Source organism: Clavelina lepadiformis, chromosome 9, assembly GCF_947623445.1.
Source record: "Clavelina lepadiformis chromosome 9, kaClaLepa1.1, whole genome shotgun sequence".
NCBI lineage: Eukaryota > Metazoa > Chordata > Ascidiacea > Aplousobranchia > Clavelinidae > Clavelina > Clavelina lepadiformis.
This window is the reverse complement of record NC_135248.1, coordinates 4,553,718-4,574,954: the sequence shown is the minus strand read 5'-3', so window position 1 is coordinate 4,574,954 and position 21,237 is coordinate 4,553,718. Positions and strand designations below refer to the sequence as shown.

General features: G+C 34.6%; 5 protein-coding genes across 6 annotated transcripts; 4 read left to right on the top strand and 1 right to left on the bottom strand.

Annotated features, from left to right (window-relative positions):
• The first annotated feature begins 330 nt into the window (after positions 1 to 330).
• LOC143470866 (uncharacterized) lies at positions 331 to 2,649 on the top strand. 2 transcript variants are annotated; one of them, XM_076969154.1, is made up of 3 exons: positions 618 to 641; positions 1,506 to 1,566; positions 1,700 to 2,649. In XM_076969154.1, exons 2-3 carry the CDS (start codon positions 1,533 to 1,535, stop codon positions 2,461 to 2,463), a joined length of 798 nt encoding a protein of 265 aa, XP_076825269.1. In that variant the 5' UTR covers positions 618 to 641; positions 1,506 to 1,532; the 3' UTR covers positions 2,464 to 2,649. The 2 variants fall into 2 exon arrangements, with proteins under 2 accessions (XP_076825268.1, XP_076825269.1); XM_076969153.1 differs by lacking the exon at positions 1,506 to 1,566 and having other exon boundaries at positions 331 to 641.
• A 2,580-nt stretch (positions 2,650 to 5,229) lies between these two features.
• Positions 5,230 to 6,373, top strand: LOC143469990 (uncharacterized). Its single transcript, XM_076967815.1, has 2 exons — positions 5,230 to 5,437; positions 5,607 to 6,373. Exons 1-2 carry the CDS (start codon positions 5,230 to 5,232, stop codon positions 6,371 to 6,373), a joined length of 975 nt encoding a protein of 324 aa, XP_076823930.1.
• Positions 6,374 to 7,537: 1,164 nt separating this feature from the next.
• LOC143469991 (uncharacterized) lies at positions 7,538 to 9,739 on the top strand. Its single transcript, XM_076967816.1, has 3 exons — positions 7,538 to 7,966; positions 8,374 to 8,665; positions 8,730 to 9,739. Exons 2-3 carry the CDS (start codon positions 8,461 to 8,463, stop codon positions 9,494 to 9,496), a joined length of 972 nt encoding a protein of 323 aa, XP_076823931.1. The 5' UTR covers positions 7,538 to 7,966; positions 8,374 to 8,460; the 3' UTR covers positions 9,497 to 9,739.
• Positions 9,740 to 12,562: 2,823 nt separating this feature from the next.
• On the bottom strand, positions 12,563 to 13,759 carry LOC143470903 (uncharacterized). Its single transcript, XM_076969197.1, has 2 exons — positions 13,503 to 13,759; positions 12,563 to 13,305 (listed from the first exon to the last, which is right to left on the bottom strand). Exons 1-2 carry the CDS (start codon positions 13,705 to 13,707, stop codon positions 12,578 to 12,580), a joined length of 933 nt encoding a protein of 310 aa, XP_076825312.1. The 5' UTR covers positions 13,708 to 13,759; the 3' UTR covers positions 12,563 to 12,577.
• Positions 13,760 to 18,736: 4,977 nt separating this feature from the next.
• On the top strand, positions 18,737 to 20,504 carry LOC143470483 (uncharacterized). Its single transcript, XM_076968649.1, has 2 exons — positions 18,737 to 19,092; positions 19,308 to 20,504. Exons 1-2 carry the CDS (start codon positions 18,891 to 18,893, stop codon positions 20,114 to 20,116), a joined length of 1,011 nt encoding a protein of 336 aa, XP_076824764.1. The 5' UTR covers positions 18,737 to 18,890; the 3' UTR covers positions 20,117 to 20,504.
• Positions 20,505 to 21,237: the final 733 nt, after the last annotated feature.

Below are 21,237 nucleotides of genomic sequence, written 5' to 3'. Positions count from 1 at the left end.
ATTATAAACACTGGAATAATACTGGAATTACTAAATAGATTAAAATTAACAGCTTATTAGCAAGTTAATAACTTATTAAAAAACATTGGTGAGCTTTTTTCTGTTCAGGTATAGCTTAATTATTTTAGTTATTTTGACTGTGCTCCAGTAATAAATCATACTGTTTACTGATACAATAACGTGTCTTTGTAAAAATGTGTCACGCAGGGTCTTAGCATATGATTTTAACCATATTTTGCCATCATTGCCACTGTATTTTTGTAACAAAATTTAAAAAGAGAGTTTTTTTCTTGATTTGTATTTTAACAGATCATAAAGATTTGATTGTAATATGTAGGTAGTTATTTCCACAAATAATTTTGCACAGTTTATGGTGGAATGTTTACCATATGAAATCACAGTTTTGCCGAAATACTGCAGCAATACAACCAATACCATGAATATCACTGCAGCAAACATCACCAATGAGACTTTCTTAAACGCAACTCAAGCGACGACGTTTGTTTCCGATGGCGATGCAATAATGACACTCAGAATAGTCTCATTGTCATTCAGTTTCCTCGGTCTGGCAATGACGTCATATATCATCATCGCGTTATCTTATTTTAGTTTCACAAGGAAATTGATGATCGTTTGTGTCGGTATGTTAAATTCATTCTTGCAAAAATCATTGTAAATGGTTGTGCTTTAGAAGGACCATTCTACATATCAAAATGAAGCAAATGTAACTAATGTAACTAATACAACTAATTCAATTAATGTAACTAATGTAGCTAATGCAGGTAAAAAATATCAAAATGTAGCTAACTAATGAATTTAAGTTAATGTAACTATTTATTACCAGAATGTAGCTAATGTCACTACAAATTATCATAGTTTAGCTAATGTAACAAACGTAGCTACTATTATATTTTAGGCTAAATTTATCCAACTATTTATCTATTTATGCTATTGTATTGGCTTGTATTAAAATGGTGTGTGTTTTACCGCTGCGTGAGGTACAAAAACCACAAATTCTGTCGCGAGTGTTTGAAATCGTTGCGCAAGTTAGATCCGTAGCGTCGTTTTGATCAAAATATGTTATTGGACGCGTCACATTGAGCTGTGTGGGAGATTGTGAATTAAGTTTACTTTAATGTTCTATAACCACTGTAATGCAGCAAGTGTACCACATAGCCTTGTTTTGTTTATGGTTCGTATTTCGATTTAATGATATGGATATGTTTATTATTCAAAGCTGAATAGAGTATAAGATGTCTATGTAGTAGCTTTAAATACGAATTTTGAACATTAGCTATATTAAATACAAGGTAGAAATGGTTAAGTACAGAAATTTCTGAGTTTCACCAGTTGTGCCTTTGAATTAATGTTAATATGTCTGGTTATAATGGTTACATTTTGGTATTTAATAGCTACATTAATTACATTGGCAACATTTTGGTATAAATATATATCAAAATATAGAAAGATTCTATAGAATGGTTGACTCATGTGAATTTGTTTAGTCACATCATTGTCATTGACCTTATCCAATGCGCAACTCTGTTCAAACATCTAGAACTACATGTAGGACAATACTTTGATTTTTTGATATGATTACTGATAATTTATTTTTGCTTGATTGGTGTTAATATTATAGTTTTGTTTCATTTTGTGAACATATTGTTTTTAAGTATAAAATATATGTTTCATTGTTTAGGTTCACAAAACAAGAGTAAAAAGAAATGGAGAGCATCGATCATTAACCTGATGACACTCATTGCTGCAGTTTTAGTCTTTATCTACGTCGGCATAGAAGTACCATTGATAGCTCCAGTCGTTGAACCTTTTTGTGCCATTTATCTTCGAATTTTGGTTGTTTCGTATGGTTTGTCGCTTGCCGCAGTCTATATTGTTTTGTGGTTACGGGTTTACTGGTCGTTCTACTCAAACAAAGTTTTGACGAGAGTGGTTAACAAAGTAGCAAAAGTGGTAAACTGGATCACTCTGGCGTTTCTTTGTTTTTTAGTAATAGGTAATTCAGTCACTTTTTTAACGATACCGCCGTATGTCACCACACCAAAAGGTTGCACTGCAATGAATTCAAATTCAGAAACAGACAAAATTAAGTGGATTTTCTTAGCTGCGTGTACAACCACGTTTCAAGTTTTGCTTCTGTACACTTTCATTTACCCGTTGTGCGTTCAGCGTCGCAAAAGGCTCGAAAGAGGTTTTGATACAAAATCGACGATGCTTGTGGTAAAGCGGGCTGCTATAACCGCAGCTGTGTGCGTGCTTTCAGATATATTTGCTTCGATTTTTGCCATTTTCTATGATGGCCCAACTGTCGATCTTTATCACATTTCGTGTAGTTTCAACTTGCTTGTCAACTTATTTGGTCTGGTACTTTCTACCGTTGACTGGAGAGAAAAAGTTATGCCATGGCGGCATTCTGTTAGCAATCAAGCGAATGGTCAGACTTAGTTTAGGAATAAATAACTAACTAGTAACATTTACTGCTATTTTTATTATTTTTGTCAAGTTATTACGCAAGTTTTTTCATTGTGTAGTTTTACAGTGAACATTATTGTTAACGAACCTGGCCCGGTATATTCGCAGCGCTGTGTTTCAGTCATTTTGTTTGCATTCATTTACAATAATAAAAGCATTTTATTTCAATTTATTTCCATTTAATTTTAACCTAGACACTTTAAAGTAGTTGAGAATAACTAAAATCTGTAGCTTAGTGCCAATTTGCTAAATCAGCAACCATATTTCGATCTAGCTATACTTAAAAAAGCGTTTACCTACTTGTAACACAAACACGGCACTCGCATGAAAAGTTGCACTTACAGCATTTGTATGTTAGGCATGTTAACAGTCCAACGTACTTAAAAACTGTATCATCGATCCTCGAAACGTTTTAGGAAGTCATCCTCATGAACGTCTCATACGTTTTTAAATTACATTTCAGGAAGCCGTAAGATGTCAGTGTGGTGCAACATATTGTCAAAATTAAAAATTGCTACTTCATATATATTTTAATTTGCGTTGTATCTTCAAACGTTTGGCTGATAAATATATTATGTTTGAGTACGTATTCGCTCATCACACGTTCCACAACTTATTTAATTGTGCAATTCATTTCATTACTGTCACAAGGGCCCACAGGTTGTCACTCACAGGACTAAATAAAGAGATAGAGAATTTAAGAAATACACAGTTTACTGTATACTGCCTTTCTTTTCAAACCATAACAAGCATTTTGAAAAACACTTTTTTCTTAAATGGTTAAAAACAACTATAGCTTCGTTATAAGGATTAGCTGAGTTGTCATAAAAATAACTTCACGAAATCAACTTTGTCATGAAATGAGTAATGTCGTTTTCAGCGTCATTCAGAACGTACGTCTACAGAGTAAAATCTGATTATAAAAAACGGCTTGTTTTTCATGTATAATTACCCGAAAAGATAATGGAAAACTTGTTTAGCCTTACTCCACCTCATAAACAAGAAAATATATTTGTGGTATAACTGCTTCTTTACAAAGCTCAAGTGCTGCTTTCTCGAAACTCAAGTTAAGTTTTGGGACTTCTGATTGAAAAAAAACATTGGTTCCAAAGCTTGCGTACATAAAGTAGTCATGCGATGCAAGCCTTTAATAAAAATTGAATATATAGACAGATTTTTTCCAATAATAACAGATGTTCCAACAACCCCATAACTTGATATATAACCAAAACTCGCTCAGAAAAAGGACTTGTTATACAAATGACAAGATAATATAAAAAAAAGTATACGTAAAGGTAAGATAAAGTTAACCTATACTTGATCTCAAAGTGTAAACAAAAAAGTATCAAATTATTGTATGCTAGGCTGCAAGGCGATAGTCATTCATAAAAAACTGAAGCTCATTTTAAGAATAGTTAAAAAAATAACAAACCACTGCTTATTTATATACCAGTACGTAGCCTACATTGCATGGCTAATGACATTATGTTTAACGTGAAGCAAACGATGTCTGACACAGATTGAGTCATTTTTACCAGAGATGATGCGCAATGGACTGGAATATTCATCAAAATAAAAGGTTAACCGGATGAAAAGCCATAAAGCTAACTGGTAAAGAATGCACTGAATCGAGATGTGAGCTTTTATCATCTTCAGTGCGCATTTGTGAGCAAAAAGTTAAGTGAGTTAAGTTTACTGAGTTAAGCAAAAACAACTTTACCAAGTCAGTTAAAAGGAAGAAGTACCTTCACTCTGAATCACTTTTTCAGACAATTACTCGAAACTGAGATACTTCAAATTCGAAAAAAGCTAGAATGTATGAAAACCCGAAACGAGCCTGAAACGTTCCGTTAACAAGTGCAGACTATTGGTCGTAAAACAAGATCAATTTTTATAAATTGTTCATTACGCGGTTCTTTTGTGACTATACAGATATAGTTTTGTGGATTGTGTGTATTTGTATGATTTCACCATAGACAAACATTTTTGATGAAACGTTTATTGTGTTAACATCATTAACATGTAGGCAACCCATCAAGGTTTCGCATAGAAATTTCTTTTCTAAAATGAGTTCGCAGAACAAAAAAGTTTGAAAAGTCCTGATTTAGCGTACCGTAGACTATAATGACTACTTGTGTACAACCCTGAGGTTTTTACTTTATTCTGTCGTTTCTTGACGTGAGGGATAGGCCTATATACTGAATGTGCATTATACAAATAGTTGTATTTGATTATTATGTTTGACAAATATCGTTAATCGCAATTTTCTTATATCACATAGGCGATATACTGTACAACGCAAATAAGTATTTCAATTGAATCGTCTTTATTTTCTCGAATAATTTTTTAACAGCAACGTTATTCGCCAGGTGTTCATCATTTACTGCAATTCGGATTTTTTTAAATTTTTTCATATAAATTTTCGAGATGAATTCTATCACAATGGTATAAACACTCCTTGTTTTCTTGGGCCAAGAAACAAACGTTTATGTGTGAAATAAACCTGGGAGTGAACTTCCAACCAACCAAGTTTGTATGATTAGTTGATTACATAAGATACTGATTTTCGGACACAACATTCTGGCTTGTGTCCACCTCAACCAAATCCCCGTCTGCAATCATAACAAATCTTTTAAAACACTGAACGCTAAATGTTAAAGATTTAAAGAAAGTTGTTTAAATCACTTTCGTTCTGTTTATGTTAAATAAATCTAGGAAAATTGTGCAAGTAAAGTAGAAATGATGCCAACAGAAGCAAACACACACGTTACATGGAATTCTTCAAACCAATTTAATAAAACAACTTTACCAAAATTAGATGACCAAATCAGAGCAGAGAGAAACGCTTCCTTGATATGTGCATTTCTGGGAGTGCTTGTAACCATGTACATTATTGTTTCGATGGTTTATCATGGATATAGGACGAAACGTTTGTGTAGCTGTGGAGGTAAGTTTAATTACGTTACAGGGTATTATAGGGATATGCTACTAGGTAATAATCAAATGACAACAGTATACAACTTTCCGTTTTATCCCGAGCAAATAAATGTTAATAAGGTAATAATATATGTTTTATTTACGGGTAACACGTCTTATCTATTATATATCAATCCCAGGAAAGCTCAAAAAAAGCAAATCTTCACACATCGTCTATGGCTTGATGTTGTCTCTGTCGTTCATTATGTTATTCTGTGTAACCTTGGACTTGGCATTGATCGTTTCACAACAAGAGCCTTTCTGTGAAATTTTCAACATGATGAAGGCTGTGTTATATAGCATTTCTCTCTTTCTTAACTATTTTACTCTTTGGTTTAGAGTACATTCCTTGATTTATTCGCAACCGATTTTGAAAAAAAAGATAGCTAAACCAGTATTGTACATAAACTACTTTACAATCATACTTCTCGTGGTGGTGGCTCCTATGACTTGCGTTGTATTTAATTTAGCTCCCAAACTAAGAACGATTCCATCTGTCGGTTGCATGTCTTCTGGACGAAATGAACATTATAGAACTGCATTTATTAGTTTAGTTGTTTGTACTTTCACTTTTCAGGTTTCGTTGTTATTCTGCTTTATTTATCCTCTCCACTTGCACAAACATAGAATGAACGGTCATGGTATTGATGTTGTGTCGATCAGACGTGTTATAAAACGTGCTGTTGTCACTGCTGCAGTTTGTGTAGTTACCGACATTGCCACATTAATTTTTGTTTTGATGTATAGGAATCCTACAACCTACATTATAATTATTGTATACAATTTTGACGTCATCGTCAATACCATCGCTGTTATTTCATCATCCGCTGATTGGAAAGACAAGTTTTTTCCATGGAAATGCTGCAGTGCTGGAAATGAACTAGAAGTATCCAGAAACACTACTTGATACTACTTACATTTACAGTACTTAGGTATTTTGTCCTACTTTTTTGGCTTGACCTTTGTACTGTACATAATGTATTATGCTTTGTACTGTGTATGGTTTTCTTCTCACATCTTACTTTCTACTTGCCTCACAGTATTGTAATAGCCTACTGTACGATTTGAACTCATCTGAGACAAAACCATATTGAAAATTGAATACAAAGTTTCTTTCAGACTGTCTTAAAATTCATCCTATCAACGTGTTTTAAAACCAACATTCATTAAGCAAAAGGTCGATGTATAGCCGTTCTCAGTTCCAAAATAACAGATTTGAAGTTTAAGCGATGATTTTGTGTAATATTATTTATGTCTTATCTGATAAGTTTTATGATATCACGTTGACTTAATTTTGACAAACATCATGTTTCCTGTCAGTCATTAAAACGTGACATGAATAATTAGATCTTATAGGTTATTAAGTTCTCAGCGATGTGTCCATAATGTTTGCTGCAGTAGCCTTCTGAGTCAATTTACTGTACCAGAATTATTAGTCTGAAAGTATTCCGAATTCATTTACTGTGGTACGCATACCATTAGTGGTATATGTGAGAGCTTTTCAAGCGGTAGCCTACTTGAGCAGCTTCGAGTAAAATGCAAAATTTATTATCCAATAGATTTTGGGAAGTATATTATTGCAACTTACTTGAGCTCTCTATAGTAATCGTAGGCCTAAGTAAAAGTTAGAACGTAGTTATTGTAGTATAATAGTAATTAGAAATACAATTAAGCATATTAAGTTTTACTAAAGCCAGTTGATGCACAGTGTGGTAAGAAAATCACTATGGGTGGTACGCGATGATAAAAAGGTTGAGAAACATTGAGTTAAAAAATCATGATTCTACCAGTTTTAACCATAGCTAATAGCGGGTCAGTACCACGATGTTTTAATGAATATTAATTGAAAGATAATTGTCATGTAAAAATATAACTCTATATATATTCCTCGGAGTATGCATGCAACGTCGTATACACAATGGTAAAGAAAAACATTTGTAAATTTTATGAACTTGTAAAGAGTAATATGCTGAGGATAGAAGTGGTTGATCCTTTCAAATGCTCTACAAATAATATGGTTATGAGATGTTTATTATTCAAGTTTGTGGTGAAAGTTCGACGTTATTTTATCAGTATACTTTGTAAAAAATATTATATTTCCTCTGAAGCACACTGATAAATTTCTACTGCTGTATTAAAGCATTTCATTTGCCTTCATAACAATTGAGCAGCTAATTGAGTTATGACTAGTTATGACTGCTGTTTATTTCATTGACCGCTTGTGGCTATACCGGTAATTAATAAGCATCTTTTCAACCGAAATATGATTATGTATAACTACTTGCAGCAAACGCAGCCTTCAAATAAGTAGATTGCATCGCTTCAAGAGACCAAGTACATGGCATAATTTCACGCTTCAGTGATTATTATCAAAATGTATTTTGGCATGCTGACAACTTTGTTGCTTCCTTATTGCTTTAAACCTTGTATGTAAATGTGGATAAATTTTTTTGAAAGTGACTATTTCACCGAAAGTAGGTCAAGCAGCGCGCAGTTAAAGGTAGGTGGATGGGATAAGAATGAATATGTTAAAGCTTGTGGTTTGCTATTTAAAGTTTCGTTACAGCTGGATTTGAATTAAAATGTAGGTTTAGGTAAGATATAAGTTACTATGTTATAACATTTAATTAAGTTAACAATAAATCTGTAAAAATATTTTCGAAAGAACAGTTGTTTTCGGTAACAACGTTTTTTGTGTGTGGCTGTCCAAGGTGATGACGTCATTACCATTTGTTTACCTTGAATGGAATGTAGCCAATAAGCTCGTGTCAAACACTTCATAGCAGGTTTAAAACAAGCAAATAAATCCACCGCCAACACGACAGAAAACCGCAGATTAAAGTGTAAAAGCGTGAGTTTGGCCAAGATGCCTGGTGTTTTTCAAGCGATTGTATCTGTTTATTGCAGGTGAATACATATAAATGTTGCAAGCATTCTCTTTCGTTCTGCTCGTGTTGAATAAATCTGGGAAATTGTTCAAGTAAACTAGAAACGATGCCAACAGAAGCAAACACACACATCATATGGAATTCTTCAAACCGATTTAATGAAACAACTTTACTAAAATTGGATGACCAAATCAGAGCAGAGAGAATCGCTTCCTTGATATGTGGATTTCTGGGAGTGCTTGTAACCATGTACATTATTGTTTCGATGGTTTATCACGGATATAGGACGAAACGTTTGTGTAGCTGTGGAGGTAAGTTTAATTACGTTACCGATTTTATTAACGGATACCACGTCTTATCTGTTATCACTTACAGAAAAGTCAAAGAAAAGCAAATCTTCACACATCGTCTATGGCTTGATGTTGTCTTCATCAATCAATACGCTGTTCCTTGTAATATTGGACTTGGCATTGATCGTTCCACAACAAGAGCCTTTCTGTGACGTTTTCAACAGGATGAAGACTGTATTATATAGCATTTCTCTCTTTCTTAACTATTTTACTCTTTGGTTTAGAGTACATTTCTTGATTTATTCTCAACCGATTTTTAAAAAAAAGATAGCTAAACCAGTATTGTACATAAACTACTTTACAATCATACTTCTCGTGGTTTTGGCTCCTATGACTTGCGTTGTATTTAATTTAGTTCCCAAACTAAGAACGATTCCATCGGTCGGTTGCATGTCTTCTGGACGAAATAAAGAATATAGTATTGTATTTATTGGTTTAGTTGTTTGTACTTTCATTTTTAATGTTTCATTGTTATTCTGTTTTATTTATCCTCTCCACTTGCACAAACATAGAATGGCCGGTCATGGTATCGATGTTGTGTCGATCAGGCGTGCTATAAAACGTGCTGCTGTTATTGCTGCAATTTGTATGGTTACCGACATTGCCACAGTAGTTGTTGTTTTGATGTATAGGAATCCTACAACCTACATTATATTTATTGTATACAATGCTGACGTCATGGTCAATACCATCGCTGTTATTTCATCATCCGCTGATTGGAAAGACAAGTTTTTTCCATGGAAATGCTGCAGCGCTGGAAATGAACTAGATGTATCCAGAAACACTACTTGATATACTTACATTCATAGTTCTTAGATATTTTGTTGTGATACTTTTTTGGTTTGAGCTTTGTACATATTATGCTTTCTATATGGTTTAGTTCATACGTTCATATTTGAACAACGGTTGAAAGCACAAATTTATTGCCCAAATTTGTCTTCTTTTGACAAATTTCAAGCGTTTTCTGAAATTTGTATCAGACTGAACGAATATGCCAGAAGTGCAAATTTCTGCTGCAAACTGAATTAAAGTAGTGACAAGGCACAAAAGAAAGATCCTATAGGCAGTTTACTAGGGAAACGATGGCAAGAGAAGTGTATATGAATAGCACCTAAATACTGTAGAAAGGTAACAATGTATGTGAAGCACGCACATGACAGTGGAAGTAACTTTCAACCACTACAGAATGATTTCAATAAAAGCGATTGCTACAGTTACAAAATTAGTGTATTTACAAGTGAGAAAATGCTTTGTCCCTGTTAATGGCGAAGTCATGTTTTGCCAAAGTCATGCATGAACCTATTGACTGCAACCTTCACTTGAACTCTTTTCACGACGCTATCATGCTTGGCTGGCTAGGACTCCTCTACACGTATTTCAGGATGCTTTTGTACGATTGTCATGTCTTGTGTTCTCATCGATCATCAAGACAATGCCTTCGGTCTTTGATGCTTGTTGCATCAATTTTTATATGTAATGATAATCGTAATACTGCATTATTAAATAATACTGTAATAATGCTGCAATACTCACCGGATATCCAATATCTATCGTCACAAGAACTGGTTGTCGTGGCTGCGACTTGGCAAAGCGCTACAATTTTCCGTGTCCATCAGTTTTCAGGTATTTATCCTGTGGAAAGGGCCGGTTTAAGACTCACAGCAAATATTTTTCTCTTTTCCTCTTTTCCTCTTTTCCTCTTTTCCTCTTTTCCTCTTTTCCTCTTTTCCTCTTTTCCTCTTTTCCTCTTTTTCTTTTTTTCTCTTTTTCTCTTTTTCTCTTTTTTCCTCTCTCTTTTTCTGAAACTGATTTTACAAACGGAACGAAACATTCTTTTCAAAGCTCTTTCTTGATGACTCGTCAGTGGTAGATTGAAGTTGATTTGTAACCATGTATTGGCCAAACAGTCTGTGTCGTTTTCAAGCTAGCGTTTCAGATATGACAATTGTCTTTCAGCCAAAGAACAATTGTTGCATGGCAAAATGATACTGTATCCCCTTTTTTTAGAAACGTCCCAAGTATTGGTATTGTCAACGGAATAAGCAAGATGGTTTGAGTCTTCGTTCTCGACAAAGTCGTGATTGAACATTCTTATCCTCTGTTCATGCAAGATGAAAAGAGATAAGATTGAAAAGAGTATTGCTGGCACGCACGCAGTAAAAGCCTGCCTGTGTTAGAGCGGGTTTTCTGCACTTACTCATATTAAAGCAAAGATGAGAACATGTCTTCAGTCTGAAGATAACTTGAGATAGACACTGAGCAAAATTGCACAAAATTCTGACAAAATTGTAGAAACAATACAAAATCAAGGTACATATGAACTAAATTCGGACTTTCCTGTGTATGTTAAATTGTCTTACTTGTGTGTCGTTTACTTTATTCTAAAAAAAAGTTGTGTGAAATGTAGTTTGGGAAATAGCATCGCCAAAGCTTCGTTATTAACTTACACTTAATAATTGGGTCGCCGAATGAAAAAGGTTGAGAAGGACTGCTATAAGTGAAACCTTCTGAATTGTTGTTCTTGCATAGAAACACGACATTGCATAAAAACAAACAAAGCTACGTGTTTTTCCCTGAACAGGCAGGCCTTGTAGGGTTGCCTACAAAAGCTTGAAATACCTAATCTTTGTGACGTTATTCTCGATCAATCAAAAGCTCTATATATATATTATTGTTTTTATCATGTTGTTTGAAGTATAAAAACAGCACCAATACAACACGTAATTTGTTAGAATGTCATATGATGTTCTGTGCTCTGTACAACGCCCTTAAAAACGTACAGTGTTAGTATAAGCTTACTTCACTCTAATACAGCCGCACCTCAAACCTTTTCTAGATTTGACAGATTTTACAAGCGTGGCGTGATACGAAATGTGTGGGGGTGCTTTGAGTTTTATTTCCAGTTAAGTCAGATTCCGCAGCGTGTGTTACGCACGTGATATGTAAATACATTTGTTTCAAGTATATTTATAAATTTCATCTCACTTCAATAAATATCACCAAATTACACGAACAAACGATAAATGTATTGTAATATTTTTAGCAACGCATTTATGTCAGATGTTGTAACATATGTGCCCCATAGTTCTTACCGTTATGCTGTGTATTAGGCATCCTTATCAAATTGTGTAACCTATTTGCCTTTCTGTGCGTGACTGAATATACTTTGCACAAAATAAACCTTCTCTTGAACTTACTTTTCGTCTTACTGACTTATATACTGATTGATATCTGAGAAGAAACAAAAGTATTACTAATGGAAAATAACGACTATCAAATTGTTTATATTACGTGCCTGGCTGCATGCGTTTACCAGGGCAATTATGGTCTAAAAAGTAAAATTTGGCTTATTTTACAAAAATACATGACTATATTTTATTCACCGACCATACTAGCACCATATAAGAAACAGACATTGACAAAAGAAGATAATTATTGGTAGATACAATGAAAGAAATTCAAACAATTGCCACAGTTATCGTTATCTTTGATGAGGACGACTTTTAAGTCGATGGTTAAAAAATGTCACATGTGGGTTAAAACAATATTTAGTCATTTGTATCTTTCGATTTGAAAAGGTTCAAATTTATTACTGTGTAGCTTTTCCCTTCTTGAAATAAATGTGCCGACAATAAACCGGACTTAGTTGTTATTCACTATGAAAAGTCAAAAGCAGGTAAAAAGAAGCATTGTAGAATGGCCCATGCATTAAACATAACCATCTGTGTTCTGATTGTAAAATATCTTCAAGTAAAACGTACAATCAACATAAATGATTCCGAGTACAAGATCATAAAAAATGCAATCGAAATCTCATTAAGCATGAACATAGTCATAATGCTATACATTATATATAAATGTTTTCCATTTAGTTTAAACAAGGCATGTCCACGGAAAGAGCTTCTCTTTCCAATCAGCCGCTGATAATATAACAGCTATTAAATTCATGAAAAGGTTTGTGCTGAATACTATGTGGTAAACGTGAGTTGTAGGATTTCTGTAAAGTATGGCAAACAGTGCGTTCAATATATCTGAAAACACACATACCCCCGCTGTAACAGCTGTCCTTTTTATAATAGATATCGTCACGTTCGTGTCAAAACCTCGATTTGCCATTTTTTGTTTATGTTGACGAAGCGGATAAACAAGAGAAAGCCATGATACAATCTGGACAGCTACCGTGCACACAGCAAGCATAATCCATCGGATCGTTTGGTTTTCAATTGAAACGTAAGCGAAACAGCCGCTAGACGTCGTCACCGTCGAAGGAGACAACAGAAATATAATGCAAACTGCAGGAAGCAAAGCAAGGAGTAATATTAGAGAAAGATAGCTTAAATATCTTGCTGCCTTGGCTATGCTGTATTGTAAGATAGGGCTAGAGTAAAAAACAGCATAAACTCTACACCAGAGAGTAAGATAGTTGAGGGCTATGGCTAATGCAAAAGTGATGACCCTTATTACGTCACGAACTGCACAAAATGGCGGTCGCTGTGGCACGACAAGCGGCAGCTCGGAAGCAACGTAAATGATGACGAAAAATGCAGAAACCATGGTCAGGTTATTGATGACTGAAGAAAATCCGATTTTTCGTCGTTTTCCTGTTACAGAGTTTGAATTGAAGATGATTTTTGACTTAAGGTTTCAAAAAACAATTTACTGTAAATTTACTTTTGACTTTTGGTAATAGGCCTATTAAACGTAACTTAAACATGACGTTTAACAAACTTAAAAGGTCTGATTTAGCTTTTACTTTTATGATAATCAGATGTTTGTGATATTTTACTTTATAACTTACCTTCACAAGAAAAAAGTTTGTGTTTACATCCATAACGGACCATAACAAAAAGTATGTACATGGCGACTAGTGCAGCAAGAAAAGAAAAAATTAAAGAGGCTAGCAATTCTTTTGTTATTTCATGATTCGCTGCCGGTAAACTAGATCCGTTGGTAAATTGCAAGAAAGTGGCGGAATTGGACACGGTCGTTCGCTTTGGAGCCATTAGTTTATGTGCACAGTTTCATTCAATATGAGGACAACTGTATATCACTTGTGCTAACCTGCATAGAAAAGTGTGATGTAAATTAATGAAAATGTGTATTCTTAGCTGCACAAAATTACTATTCTAGTAAACCTCTTTGAAGTGCAAATGCTGAAGTTACTAAACCAAACTGAAGTAGTTTTAATATATGCAAATAATTTTCTTTATCAGCCATCATGACAACACTCAACCACACTTTTATACTGTATAGGTTACTTGTTATACCAACGCAGTTTTCTCTCAAATGCATGATATCAATGCATTAAAACTAAGGTTGAAGACTATATATTTCTACTTATAGTTTTTGTAATGCTTGTTCTCGTTTCATGCATCATTATTTCATTGCTTCAAGTCATCGTCTCCTGATACACGAAATCAACTAACTGCGGTTAATGTTAACCTGTTTTATATAAGCGCTTTTCTTTACCTACAGACAGAATTCTTAACAGTCTACAGTAAATTTACTTACCAGAAAAGGACAGAAGTCGTGTCACGTTAATAGATCGAAAGGAACCAGTTCATGAAAGGTCGTAAAGAAAAGCTGCAAATTGTATTAGTTTAAGTTTCTGTGCATTTCCTTGTAAGGAATTCAGGTTTTATACGTCACAAATTATTGCATTTTATCGAAACAAATCTTGTGATGCACATTTCAATTCAGGTGAAATCGAATGCAGTATTGTTATTATTAAACTGCGTGATATTTTAAAATTCTTTTAGAAATATGTTTAAACAATGTAAACGTGATAACAAAATATAGGTTGAATTTCTAGTTACAACGCTTCCAGAATAATTAACCTGGCTGACGACTTATTTTTTGTCAAAACTTGGCGAGTTTTAGGGAGACCACTTGCAGCAAACGAAATTGTATAGGAACATTATATAAAATATTTACCGGTTTCGTTCTTATCTTAGAAACATTAATTCACTTTGTTATTGAAGCAATGTTAGGTTTACAAGCGTGAGTAAAATAAAACACGAAATAAACTTCACACCAAAGAACAAAGCGATTCAACAATAGTAAAAACAGACTATTTTTTGTAACTGGTACTAAAAGGTTATTTCTGAGGTGGAATTAGAGGAAATATTAAAATGTTTTAAATTTGTGGAATAAAAGTGAAAAGGATATCAAATTGGTGATGGTTATCACAATTTCTTCGCTATGTCTTGTTATGTCACATCAATTCCAAGGCTTTGCAATTTAGCGCCTAATATCACTTTTATGAGTCTACTTACGGCTTAATTGCTTCGATAGCCCTTATAAGTAACAGGTTGTGATTGATCTTCGTACAATAAAGGAATTAACATGGCCACGTCGAGAAGGTTCACAACATGAAGTTTAAGCATCAAGACAAAAAAAATATGTAATCCTTGCATTACCAAAGCATTTTGAAAAGAAAATCAGGTCAGTCACTGTCAAGATGTGCAGCGTAGGAGTGGGTTAGGTAGTTGCGTTTCTCTTGCCCCCTCAAATACGTCATCAAACTTGGGATGTTTATAGCACGTAAGCCTCAGCAATCTTATAAAATCTCAAGCTTTTATTTTGATGCGAGGTATGGTAGGCTACGATTTCCCATGTTAAAGTAGGAAGTCAGACAAACTATAGATTTTACTGTAGTTATCTGAAATATTTTTGTATTTGTTTCCAGGTGTGAAGTCTTATAGTCCAAAGTCTTATATGCAAAGCAAAGACTTCTGTTATCATCAAAAAACATTGGCAGCAATAAAGATGTGTTGCAAACACAAACGCCATGTCAAGAAATTCTCAAGACTTAAATTTTTATGCGCAGAATACCGTTTTACTTTCAAGGAGTTGAGAGTTTTAAGTGTAACGTAAATTTACCCAGTGGAAATTTTCTTCGGGACCCTTAAGTTTATGAAGGACGTTTGAGATAATAACATCGTTTTGTGACACTTAAATATTAATTTATGTTTTGAGGTATTTTCCAAAGCTTGATGCTAACAGGACCCTAACAGGCGATATTCTACTTGTTAAAATTAAATTTCGTCATGGATCCTACGGTGGAAAACTTACTTGCTGTGGTGTCACAAACATTTGTGACTCAGTAACAACCTCGCGTTAATGAGTCAGTTTACGTTAACTCCTTTGCAAAACGAATTGCTTCACTAACATTCAATTTTGCGGCGTGTTTCTTTTTAATATACTTCATGGCAGCAATTGCGTACCGTAAAAGAGTTTATTGTAATTTATGCATTGTTTTCTGTCGTTTATAAAAATTCTACCGCTTATATCAACCACATAACCACCAGTACAAATCTCGTCATAAATGTAATTGCGGTCATACTACTATCATCTACTAATTGGAAAGAGAAGCTTTGTCCATGGAGAAACTTTTCTTAAAAAACGTCACGATTATTGACAAACACTTGCTGCCCAACCCAAACTCAAAACGGACTTTAGGATTTCTGAAAGCGCAAGAATCATTTGCTTCGTGTTTATTTATCACCAAAGGTCTTGTTATGTGGTTTTTATTTTATTGGTATTTCTAACACTGGGATGCTGCGTTTTTGTATTTTCAAAGCTTGTATGTATACACTTGTGAATGTATTACCTGTTTACACAACAATTGTACTTACGAACGTTTTGCTAAAACTTTGGTCTACATATATGTGCATGCCAAATAAGCATAGTTTTATACAAAATAGGAGAGATATTTGTCTAACTAAACTCCTTATCCTTACCAGATCCGTAATCCCCCAAGCTTTGTGGCCAGCAGCATGAGAATGAATAAACTAATAAAGGAACGCTGAAGTTTTTTCAAGTTAAAATTAAGGGAGGAGAACAAAATACAGTATTAATATTTCATATATAATGCTGATCGAATCTCGAATTACAATTCGTCATTCAAGATTAGTTTTAAAACCTAACTTAATTATTTTTAGTGGCGATCTCCAATCATAATTAAATCAAAATACCTTAAATTTACCGGCCTCAAATACCTCAAATACCGGCCTGAAGGAAGGAGGAGCGCTAATAGTTGCGCAAGTGTGAAATGGCGATAAACGGACGACAGACTTTGCAGTTATATAGACTATGACACCGATGTGCGATAACTTAACTCGGTAAAGGAAAGGGCACAGCTTGAGTTTAAGACTATAAGCGAACAGCAAATGAGGATTAGTATGCGAGTACATGGTAACAAGGACAAAGTAAAATTACGGTGTTAGTTTTGTGATAAAACCCAAACTCCATTGACCGACATAAAGATTCTCACTTATACCGTGAAAACTACACGCTAACAACTAAAGCAATCTAGTTTGCGCGCGTGCAATGTTTGTGTATACTTTTCACGTGGTCATGACATGCCTCTGCGAAAAAAGCGCGAAGTTTGCTTTGTATCGGGTGATTAATACGTATATATACCGATAGCTACAGGTCATAGTGCTGTGACTTGATTCATACGTTAAACAAATCCTAGAACCGAAACAGTAGAAAAGCGTATTGTTGTACTTGTACTCATGTTTCGGTCGATGCACTACAACCATAACAGTACAAACACTTGGCGATTATTTTGCGATTGTCTTGTCATGATTTATATTCAAATTCGCGTTATACGATTTCGTGGTATAACAGTTTCACTGTGCTCTAAAATACTTTTCGGAGCATTTACTTTTAAAATAACGGCTCTGTGACGTACTGAAATATGACGTGCCTTTGCATTTGTACAAAGTCCTTTTACAACATTTAGATATAACTTAAATATTTTCTGTAACGGTAACAAAAATCTTCTTTACAATCATTTCAGGCCCAGACAAGGTTAATAATATTATTTTTCGCACACATAGCAAACACATCGTGATTCGTGAGAGCATTTAATATCGCGAAAATTACTCAACGGTAAAGTATCGCCTCGTTTTGATAGCTTTGAAGGCCGCAGAAACACGTCAATAAAGCTATCATAAAACTTCGCATACATGACAAGCTATAGCTCAAGCATATGATAATAATATTTACAGTCCAACTTCCTTGTAATAGCATCGTGAGTATAACCACGTATAAAGAGATACATTAAAATTTTCTGGCATATTTCCCATATACGTAATCACTACAACGAAACTGTCATGGCACAAGCGAAACTGGAGATCTATGGCATAAAATGCTTTTACAAATTATACGGAACTAAACTGCCTATTGATTGCAGATAATTGATGTATCAGTATCAGTTAGAGGAAGAGGTGCTTTTATACAGCAATGGTAATTTTTAATTTTCCATTGGTAGTTATGCTTTTCTTAGGACTATATAAGCTTCTCTATATAGGGTGATAGGGTCAAATATTTACCAAAATAGCTAAATATGCAAGAACGTGCCAAATGCAGCTCACAAAACTGTTGTAAGGTGCTTAATTCAGAGAGAAAGGAAAGAGGGAACAAATAGGATTTAGCCTGTTGATTAATTGAAATTGTAGTATTTCAGTAAAAGTCTCATACTTCCCAGTCACTTTAGAAGAACGTTGTGACAACAATAAATAGGCAAACCAATAACAAAGACTCAATTTGAGTTTAGACTGCATACAGGAAACGGCTTCTGGCAACTCTTCGTATTTGAACAGGTTTTAGTTGTTAGGAGACCATCAGTCTATTGATACAGCTACCATGCTGCTTGATTCTCCAGTCCTCGCGTTGAACAGCTGTTTCAAAACAACAAACAGCAACCTATGCGCCCCAAAAAACTTTGACCATTAACTGGTTTTTGATCCACAACCCATGTTGAATTATAAGAATATCTTAGCGATATGTTTTGTAGTATATAATAGAAATGGTACTGGAATAGGTCTTACAATTCCAAATTCTTGACCATCTAACATAACGCAACAAGTTTTCATGGGATGTGTGTTAAAGCTAATGTTGCAAGAAGCAGAATCGTGCAATAGCACTGGGAAAGAAAAATAAGAAAAGCAGCATCAGGCCGCCTATTAAATGTTAACTGGAATTGATTAACAGTTTCAATAAACTAAAGTTAAACATTGGGGTGCTACACTATTCTGCTTTTTCATTAAAGATAATTTGGACATGCAAAATCAAGACGACGTGTTTTTCTGCTCTTTTCAGAAATTACGGAAGTATTTTTGCGCAATTGCTAGCACTAATACTTTATTTAAGCTTTAGAAGACGGACATCCATAACTATGACCACTGAAGCAAATGTTGGGGTTACCCTTGCTTCGACAACTTATATCAACGAAACTTTGCCGTTGCAATTTACGGACGTTCAAACTGATTTCTACGCTAGCCTAGTCTTCACCACTATGTGCACAGCCATTGTAATTTACATCTGTGTTTCTATGATACTGTTTGCCTGTAGAAAGAAATTCTTCTTATGCCGACAAGGTAAAATAGACTATAACTGGTACTAAAAATTGACTAAAGACGGAAAGTAGTTTGTTGTCATAAAAATATTTTGCAAAAGGTAGCTGTATGTACAGTATACATAAGTCTAATGTACAGAATAAAAATAAAACTGATATTGAAACATGTTTGTCTTTGCTAGCATTACTCATTAATAGTTATTTTACTTAACTAACCCTCGCTCACATTCTGTTTAGAGCAACGTTTTTCAATTACAAACGAGAAAAGCAGGCGAGATGGGGCAGTGCTGACCATGCTTGTGTTTGTGACCGTCATCTCCTTCCTGATGTATATGTTGGTAGAAATGCCTTTGTTCTGGGGAGTCGAAAGCCCGTATTGTATGCACTACCATCGCACTAAAATAGTTTGTACAGCCGTCGGTTTGTTTTCAGTTTACTTCGCACTGTGGTATAGGGTGTATACTGTCTTCTACCTCAACCCTTTATTGCGATCGACCACAAGTAAACCTGCCAGGGTTTTAAACAGACTCACTTTGGTTTTTCTCTTCTTTATGACCATCGTCAATATGACAGTGTTCCTTGTATCACCATTGTACCAAACTACTCCAGTAGGTTGCCTCAAGGTTCAGTCTAAGAAAGGTGCTTCGGTGAAGTGGGGTCTTTTAGTAAGCACTACCATTACATTTCAGTTACTTTTGTTGTATTCGCTCATATACCCCCTGAACGTACATCGGAAAAAGATGCACGATCGCGGATTGGAGGGCAAAACCACTTTTCCTCTCATCAAGCGAGCTGCTATTACTGCTGGCGTTGTCATTCTTTCTGATACGTTAAACGCAGTTTACGCGTTGGTAAATAAACAAGATATTGTCTATATCAGACACATTGTTTACGGCACTAACATGTTGATAAACCTCTTGGCGCTCCTCTTTTCATTTACCGATTGGCGAGAGAGGATATTTCCCTGGAAAACAGCTTCCGATGCAGATGAACGTCAAATCACCAGTTTCAGCAGCAAATCGTCTCGCCCAACGACGAGGCTATAAAGAAGTTAGATGGGAGACTACACCCGTTGATAGTGGATCAACCGAAAATCTTTGTGCAATGGCTGTTGGTCGAGAGACTTCATAGATATAGCAATGTAGGCCTACTACATTCACATGTTTCACTTTCAGGGCCATGCGTTGCTGTTTGAATGTTAATAAATAACAAGTGGAATTTTTTAGAATATGTTGTAGCGTTCAATTTTAAGCGCGTTTTATTTACAATAACAAGATACTTCTTAAAGCCAAAGTTTTGAGAAACCTTCGATTTTGTTGCTTTGATCTACGTCAACGGTGTCAGATTATTGGGTTCATTTGGAAACGAAGAGTGCATAGATTGCACGTTTGAAAGTAACTGACAAATTTGTATTTTTAACCTAATACAAAGTATTTTTACAATTACTCTGTAAAATATATTATTCTGTTTTGTTATATTTAATAAGTGGTAACAATTTCTCAGACTGTATTCGCCCAAGAATGTTTAGGTGATAGGAGATTAAGGTGCAGAAAACTAATAGTAAACAGCGTTTTTGTCATTATCTTCGGGATTTAAAATTTAGGTAATTGGTTACAAATATGTTTGTTGGCCTTGCTGGTATTAACACATATCCTGTAAGCATATACCATATATCATAGCTGCTATGTTAAACCTTAATGTAACGCACTTTAAAAATAGTAGTTAAAGTAAACTCTTTGAAGGAATTCCAGTTTTTAAATTCTATATAAAACAAAGTATTCATAGTTCGTTATCCACCATGACGTATGCAATGGGAATTTTTCAAAATTACACTACAAATTTCACCACAAAACTCGCGTTCCTTGAAGGAGTCACAGCTAGTTCATATATAAAATAGAAACATACAAGCAAAGGTTACTAAGCATAGGCTATATCCTTTACAAAAAAGCTGATTCTAACTTGACAACTTAACATTTTCCTTTATACAATAACGTTCATTTTTATCGGCAGTAACACAACAGGGGATTAAGAACCAAATCTGGATGTGAAGGTTCCCATTTTGCGGGAGCGCTCTTTAAATTAAAATCTTCCACACTTTACTAGCAGTTTGTACTTATTTCAATTGGCCTGCTAACAGAAAATAGGGAATGGCCAACTTTGAGCTAAA